The sequence below is a fragment of the Bombus bifarius genome, unplaced genomic scaffold, assembly GCF_011952205.1.
Source record: "Bombus bifarius isolate JDL3187 unplaced genomic scaffold, Bbif_JDL3187 scf7180000008061, whole genome shotgun sequence".
NCBI lineage: Eukaryota > Metazoa > Arthropoda > Insecta > Hymenoptera > Apidae > Bombus > Bombus bifarius.
This window is the reverse complement of record NW_022884425.1, coordinates 70,906-79,236: the sequence shown is the minus strand read 5'-3', so window position 1 is coordinate 79,236 and position 8,331 is coordinate 70,906. Positions and strand designations below refer to the sequence as shown.

Genomic DNA, 8,331 nt, shown 5'->3' with positions numbered 1-8,331 from the left:
TCAGAGGATCCGGGTGACTGAAGCTGATCGTTGAATGGTAGAGCGACGTCCTTCGCTGGTGCGTCGGATGTGGGCTTGGAAGTGTTCTTCGCATCGTCGATCTGCCTCTGAGATATGTGTAATCGAGGGTCCTTCGTCAATTTGCCAAAACCGCGCGAGGTCTGCTTGTAGAGTCGTCGTGGGTGTGTGAAATGTATTTGTCGCGGTTTGGGAAGTTGGACTCCCCCCGATTACCCATCCGAATCGCGTTTTTTGCAGATGCAGTTCAGGCTCGTCTGGTTGCGTTAGGTTGATTTGTCCCACACACATCGACGCGAGTGTTGAACCTGAGCTTAGTAGCACATCGATCGGAGCTGGTGAATGAAATCGTGGATCGGCCAATTTGAGATTTTTTGGTATCTCAAGTGTCGAACGATCGATGGGTTCGCTTGAAATTAAGGTTGATATGGTCGGAATGACAAGGAACGTTAATGTCCGTGTGTATGTGCCGTCAGTGGAAGTGATCGTGGCCGTGGTGTGTCGCTTAGAGGTCGTCGTCAAGGTATCTAGAGCTCCGATTGGGACCGAACATTTGTTGTGCTTTATTTTTTAGCGATTTTTTTAATTTCTCGGTAATGTAATTCATACTAGATCCGGTGTCGAGCAACGCTCGACAACGGATTGGTTGCCGTTTATCATTCAAAACGTTAATCTGCGCTGTGGTGACTAGATCATTGGATAGTGACTCGGACGGTGCTGGTCTGGTATGTTCGGTCGTCAACGGAGTCGTCGATCGTCGGCGTCATTGGTTATGTGTTCGCCTGTCACTGGGAGGTGGACTTCTAGACGCGGCTGTTCGTGGTGGTTCCGATCTGTGGTCTGTTGTGTGCCTTTTGCGACGAGTGGGTGGTGAGTAGTGTGGCAAAGAGGGTGTTGTGGATCGACTATTTGATGGGGAAGATTTCGGGCTGGGCGTGCTGGAGCGAGATTCTGAATAGTGTTTTGCTCTATGCAGCAACGTATGATGTCGTTCACCGCAGACGCGGCATGACCCCGCGAGACAATGTTTTGTTGTGTGCCCTTTCCCGAGGCATAATGATGCTCCTTTGACTTCCCGAATGCGTTCGCGAAGGGGTTTGGTTTTGAAGGTGTCACACCTTCAAATGGGGTGTGGTCCTTAACAGGTGGGGCATGTCGGAGTAACCTGTGTCGCCGTAAATGCATGCCCTCGTGGTGCGCGTTGACGGACCGGAGTGGTTTGTTCCGGTGATTCTCTTGTTTGTTTGACCGTGGTGATCGGTCTGGAGCTTCGTGCTAATCTCTCTAGGAAGCTCAATAGCTGAATGTACGGAGGCAGCTCCTTATTAGGCAGCGTCATTTCCCATTATTTTTGGATTCTTGGTGGGATTTTCGATAGAATGAGGCTGTTAAGTACGGCACTGGTATCGGGGTAAGAGTCTCCTAATTTGTTTAACGCGGATATGTGCTGTTTGAATGTGTGGACTAAGCGCCTCAATTCCGTTGGAGATTCTTTGGTTAACTTTGGATAATCAATGATTGCCATGCCGTGACTGACAGTTGTGTATCGTGGACATTCGAAACTCTTCTTAAGAACCCTTATAGCCTGACTGTAGTTTATATTACTAAGGGGTAACCCGTTTAAGCAATCCGCTGCTTCTCCTTGCAGGGCGGACTGCAGGTAATGAAATTTCTGTACTTCCGTGAGATTAGGATTTTTATCGATGGTGGAAAAAAAATGTCATAAAACGTGTTCCATTTCTCTAAGCTTCCGTCGAAAGTAGGGAGCTGAAGATCTGGTAACTTAATAGTTATCGGATTTGAACTAGCGGATGATGCACAGGTTGGAAGGTTTATGAATGTCGACGGCGATGCTGCTTGCGCTTCCTTAGAAGATTTTGTAGCTTTATGTCTACCGCGACGTACTGATCTCTTATTTCGAAGCCGCGCGCTTGTTCCTCCTCGTCTAATACTTCTAACTCGAATTGGATATCTTCGAATTGACTCGCAGCGTCCGTCAGTTGTTTCTCGTAGTTCGTTAGCAAGGAGTTTTGCTGACACCCTGATTGTTCGTACTCGTCCAGTCGGTTCGATACGTATGTGAATCGGCCGCTACAATAGCCTCGTCTCCGACGCAGGGAGATGAGCTGGTCTTCGCTTGCTATCGTTGCCGAGGATAGGAGATGGTCGATATAAGGAACGAGCTTACCTTACTGTCGTGCGTCGTGAGGTCGCGTGTATACTTGGCGAGGAACGCCTCGTTCCTCCCCGACGGCCACTCGTTTGGTTGTGTTATTAAGTTGTGGAATTCGTTGGTTTGATGCTCGCCCAGCTGTGGCGGGAGGCTGCGTGGTTGAGTTCCTTTGCCAATGGGTTGTGCTCCTTCGAATGTGACACACCTGACGTCACTGGCTTCGTGATGGTGATAACACTCCCGCTGCTGGTTTAATGTATTCAAGTGGCATGGTGTGGTCACTGGCAAGTACACCTCTCATTGACACGTTATCCGGCTCGAAGGACCAAAATGTTTCGACCATTTGCGGGGAGACACGATCGTGAGGAAGCACGTCAACGGGAGTCGTAAATTCCCGTTACGATTGGATAATCGACGCCACAAAGTGATCGATCCCCTAATTTCGTTTGCGATAATAGGGATGGTTAAATTGATTTTACACTGAATTAACGAATACAATTAATGTTTATTCCAACAACTTCTTAACTAGAAATGTACAATTAATTCGATTGATAGCTAGAGTAACAAGGTGTTGTACGCGACGCACGCTTAGATGTTGAAGGTTCAAAAAACGTGTAATGACTGACTTTCTGTAACGATGATGCAGCGGAGGAAACTTGCGATGGGTGGGTCTAATGATGCGAGAAAAGCTGATTTGTTAAGACCAAGTTCTTGTTGGGAGAGTGAGGGAAGGACTTCTCTGGTAATAGGTTAATTTTCTGGATTGGTGTGGAAGAGTGGAGGAAGGGTGTTAACCGCCTCGAGAGAAAGTTGCTAGTGTAAAACATCGTACATGAGAAAGACGAACTTCTCCTATCTTTCCGTAGTAAACAATAACCTTTAGACAGTGACTTAGTGCAGATGTTTGGTTCGGTCTGAAGGACCTTAGAAATTCCTCTAAGATTTATGATTGGCTCTTAACACTATTGAAGGTACGTAGTGAAGGCGTGCGGACATCTGGTTGCCATCCCGTCCGCGGTGTGTGGCCTGGCCTAGATAGAATGTCGCACGACGTAACAAGAGGCATGCGTGATCATAGGCGCGTGCGGTGGCGTGACCCGAGCATAGTGGGGGACGTCTTTCAAATGAGACAAAGGAATAATCGAAGGATGATCAGTTACTTCTGACGAGTCAAACGTGACACTTCGACAAATCTGCAGAGCAAACGAATTTATCTAGAGATATCGCAAAGTCGAGTCAAATTTCTGTAACATATTCATCATAATATTATAAAATATATCATTCTATGTTAACCTGTTAATACAGTGTTACATTCATTAAACCACCTCTGTTATCTTAACCGAAACAGGGAAACGTAGCAGCGGTCAACGGGACGAACTCTCCGTCTAACAAAGGCATTGAGTAACCCTATAGCTCTGCTTAAAAGAAAGATTTGTAGCGGCAGGTGGCAGTAAACATTCCAACGGTTTCTGTCCCGTAGCTCGCCACACGCAGACCCTATTCTTCGAGTAAGATGATTGCCAGATGTCGATGCGTCTCCGCAGTACATGTTCGGCTAGCTCGAGGGCCCGTTATAAATCTTAAGATTTAGTCAACTAAAGTCCTTCAAACAGACAAACAGTCGTTGTCCCAACTACGGGAAAATAGGGGAGACCTATTTTTCAACGAGCGGTGTCTCCCACTAGCAACTTTCCCTCGAGGGCGGCTAACATCTTTTTCTAACCACCGATATGGAGATTGACCAATTAGCAGCAACGCCAATTTCCCTTACTTTCTGAACGAAGGCTTTTCTCGACGAATCCGATGATCTCGTGTCCTTAGACACACCCCATTATAGTTTTTCTCTGTGGCATCATCGGGACGGGAAAGGCATTCTCGCTCGCGATCTCACTGATGAAAGGAGTAACCCTTTACGACCAGTGAATATTACGCATCCGACTTAGATTTTGTGAGTACGTTCATCTATCATCCCGTCGACCGCGGATTCGTTATTGAACCTAGGATCATTGTCATTAGTTTCTCGAGTACCTAACTACCACGGTTACTTGTCCGGTTCTATAATAATCATATTTGCACTAGTCAATGTCTTCTCTATTGCATAACGACAACGTGTAACCCAAACGAAGATTCGTTTCACGCCCTTAACCCTAATTCTAATGTAAACCCGACATATTTTTTATATTTCTTAAAATCCTTTTTAAGAAGAAAAAATGATTTGAAACAAGAACAAAAGAAACTTTCAATCATTTTCCTTGCCTTAAATCGCAGTGTAAAAATAAAGATGAAAATTTGGGGAAATTAGGATTATATCAACATGGGTTTTAGCAACAGGTTTGGAACCATGCAGGATCTTAAACCTACTACAGAATTTATCATCAATACTTTTGCGACATAAATTCCTGAATTTGGATTTCGAATATCTTCTTTGGAATTTTGCAAATTTCTACCAGAATAAAAATAAGAATGATAAATTTCCGCTAATATACCAAAGGGAAATATCATAAATACGGCATCAAATAATACAAATTATGTTTACCGAGCGGTTATACGTATGATTTAGGTGTTTACGCAGGAAAATACATGAGCCTTTTAATAAATGGACACAAGTTTAGAACAAGAGCAGTTCTAATTTTGATTATTGATTGATTATTATTATATGATTTATGATATTATTGATTATATTATATGATTGATTTCAGATATAAGAACTATATCAGGGTTTCTGTTTTGATTCTTATGTCTCAACCGCTTCTCGCATCGCGCTTGCTTTTTTTAATATCTGTGAGTCGACGATCCCGTTCGGCAGATTTCGGCTGTGTTGGTACCGGTGTTATGATCCGATTGGCAAGCTCCGGATGGCTGTTACTCTTCTACAGGACGTCTTTAACTTTTTGTACATTAGCCTTTTGTACATTAGATCAAACGTTTTTGATCTCGGTGTGTTCCGGCAAATTCAAAGGAACCAATGCACAGGAAGAGGAATACGCAAGGGTATAAATCGATGAGCCGCGCTCAGCTTACGTTGTTACGTCGGGCGACCCTCTACCTAGACCAGGCCATACACCGCGGGCCAGACGAGAACCAGATGTCCGCTCATCCTTGCTGCGTACCCGCTCGTCTTAAGAACCCATCATAAATCCCAGTAATTTGCTAGCTAAGGTTCTTCAGAACCAACAAACAGCTGTTTTCTGAATCATTTCTAAAGACTATTGTCTACTACGGCTTGATAAGGGAAAGTTAGTTTTTCTCACGCACGATGCTTCCTACTAGCAACTTTCTATCGAGAGCGGTCAAGACCCTTCCTAGTCCACCAACCTTCACCACCACCAACCTGCTGCAAGAGCGAGCACGACCGAGCAGGAGTGTATTGGCGAAGATCAGAGCGAATTGAGTCGTTGAAGAGTAGAGTCGTTAGAGGTTTCGAGTTGTCGAAGAGTAGAGTCGTTAGAGGTTTCGAGTCGTCGAAGAGTAGAGTCGTGAGAATTGATAGAGTTGTTAGAGAGAGAGAGTGTGTGTGTTAGATTCGTTGTGACGAGAGTGATCAAATAACTGTAAAGTTATTTGATATAGATACGAGTATTGCATTTAGTTTCCGTTAAATATCGTTCTCTGTCCAATTTATATTTGTATATTCAATTTAATATTAATAAATTGTAAGTAATCGAAAAAGAAAATTTCTATCCTTATTTTTCGATATTACAAGTGGGGGCCCCTCCGGGATCGAATAAGACAGAAAACGACACGATTTAACGGAGCTATTTGTGCGGGAGTAGAAAAAGAATAGAATAAAATGGCGAACGTTGAAGACCTCGAGAAGCTGAGGACGAAAGAGCTGAGAGCGCGTCTCGCTAGCTTGGGGTTGAAGGTAACAGGAAGAAAATCCGAACTACGCGCGCGGCTACAGGCGGCCCTAGAAGGAGACGATGTATCGTCGGAAGAAGAGAGCTCCGACGAAAGTAAAGGCGAGGACGACAAACAAGGCGCGCGAGAATACAGGAGAGGCACGCGAGCGGTGTATCAGGACCGCAATGAGTATCACTAGAAGGTATGCGTCGGTTCGATGTTGAGTCTTAAAGACGTAGAAGACTCATTAGAGAAATTCAGCGAGGATGATCTGCTGAGTGTAAATCAGTGGGTGGAAGACTTCGAGGAAATGGCAGAAGTGTGTGGTTGCTCAGACGCCCACATGGTGACCTATGCTAAGAAATTACTCACAGGCTCCGCTCAGGCCTTCGTACGACAAGAGCGATGCGCGAAGTCCTGGGCAAAGCTAAAAAAGGCGTTAAGGAATGAGTTTGAAAATGTAGTAAGTGCCCAGCAACATGAGGATGATCTTGAGCAACTGGTTGGATTTAAGAAGCAATTGGAGAAGAAATTAGCTGATGCTTACGAAGAGGTCGAGGAACAACGTCAGGTTGTTGGACAATGGAAACGACGCGTGCAAAGTCTGAATGGCGAGATGCACGACTTGAGACTACTGTTGGAAGAACAAACAGCTATGAATAATCTTCTGGAAAAGAAACAGCGCAAATTTGATTCAGAAACTCAGAATCTAATGAACGATCTACGGCAAGAGAAAGCGCAACGTAAAAGATTAGCTAGAGAAAAAGAAATCGCGATCGCGGAGAAGTTTACCATAGAACAGAACCTTAGTGACGCAAGATTGGAAATCGAATTGAAGGAAGAAAGATTGCGGACATTGGGCCAAGAGCTTGAGGAGTTAACATTTGGTAGCAAAACGGAGGAGGAAGTAGCACAGCTGAAGAACCAGTTAGAAGATGCAGAATGCGCTAGAGCAGTTGCAGTTAAAGCGAAACAGGTACTGGAGCAAGAACCGAATGAGACGCAGGCTTCGTTGCAGGAAGTACTGCGGCAACGTTCCGAAGCAGAAGATCGTGATTAATGTAGCTAGTCGCGAACGAACTGAGCTACTGTCGCAATTGGAAGAAAATAAAGAAGAGTTAGCAGAAGTTTTGAAGAAGTATCGGGCAGTTGTGCAGCAAGTGTCGGAGGAACGGAGAATAGTGGCAAGACACGTGGTGATTGGTAAAGTGGACCACGAGATGGTGTCCTCGTCGGATTCTTGCGGCCAGCAGGAGGACTTAGCGAACATCACGAGGAGGAAGAATCTGGCTAAACAACAGCAACAGGATGTTGTTGATGATATTTGCGAATTTACTGAGAAGGATAGCGTTGCGGGTGTGAGGGTTGTTTTAAGTTTTCGGATAGACTCGAAGAGAGTGAATGCAAGGCGAACGAAAAGACAAGGGAAGTCGCACGCGCGGAATCCCTCCAATAATATCGATACGAAGATTCGATATACAGAGTATGTGGATGACGAGGACGACGATGGGATTGTCGAGGACACGATGAACGTGAAGACCTTCGAAAAAGAAGAGATCATAGTCTCGGTAGATGGTAAGTTGTTAACGTCTTCCATGTACGAACCGAGCCTACGAAAATGTCACGATGCTGCCACGACGATCAAAGCCCCTGACAAGAGTGAAATGGGTAAACAAACAACGGAGAGGAAGATAGAGGAAGAGCGAAAGAGGAGCAGTAGCATCGAGGACGAACAGGCCGCGGTGTTCCAAGAGGAACGAGATCAGTTGCGTGCAGACGCAAAGAGACGGATTGAGGAGATCCGAATCCGAAGCAAGCGGGCGTATAACAGGAGACGCAAGAAGGCGACAGCATACAGGACGAGAGATCTAGTGGCAATCGAGAGGATGCAGAAAGGTCCCGGGGTAAAGCTGCATCCGAAGTTTCTTGGACCGTATCGGGTGATGAAAGTCCTGCGAAATGACCGATACATAGTGCAGCGAGAGGGGGAGCACGAAGGGCCACGTACAACTTCCACAGCAGCCGATCACATGAAATGGTGGAATGCTGACGATAGTGATGTAAGTGCGAGCGGCGATGATGAGCACATCTGAGGGCAGATGTGATTGTCAGGAAAGGCCGATTGTGATATCGTAGAATAGCTTTGATTGGAGATCGGCTGAAAATGGAAAAACCGTATACGTCGTGTTTCTGTGGTTCGTTTACATTTAAGAGTGCCTACGTGACTAAAGGCACGTAGTTGGTAGTTCTTACATAGGTATGAGGGAAACAATAGGCAACGTTAGAAGAAGGACGGT

The 8,331-nt window shown here is 45.3% G+C and overlaps 1 protein-coding gene and 1 pseudogene across 1 annotated transcript; one reads left to right on the top strand and one right to left on the bottom strand.

The window, feature by feature from the left end:
* On the bottom strand, window positions 1-5,388 carry LOC117208308 (annotated as a pseudogene).
* Window positions 5,389-6,251: 863 nt separating this feature from the next.
* LOC117208307 (unconventional myosin-XVIIIa-like) lies at window positions 6,252-8,127 on the top strand. The gene is made up of 2 exons (XM_033449368.1): window positions 6,252-7,010; window positions 7,081-8,127. Exons 1-2 carry the CDS (start codon window positions 6,252-6,254, stop codon window positions 8,125-8,127), a joined length of 1,806 nt encoding a protein of 601 aa, XP_033305259.1.
* Window positions 8,128-8,331: the final 204 nt, after the last annotated feature.

Excerpts from the sequence above, each read along its gene's own strand:
- LOC117208307 (XM_033449368.1), top strand. The coding sequence starts at position 6,252 with ATGTTGAGTCTTAAAGACGTAGAAGACTCATTAGAGAAATTCAGCGAG. Across the intron at positions 7,011-7,080 it reads TTGCAGTTAAAGCGAAACAG|AAGATCGTGATTAATGTAGC; the intron begins GTACTGGAGCAA and ends GTTCCGAAGCAG.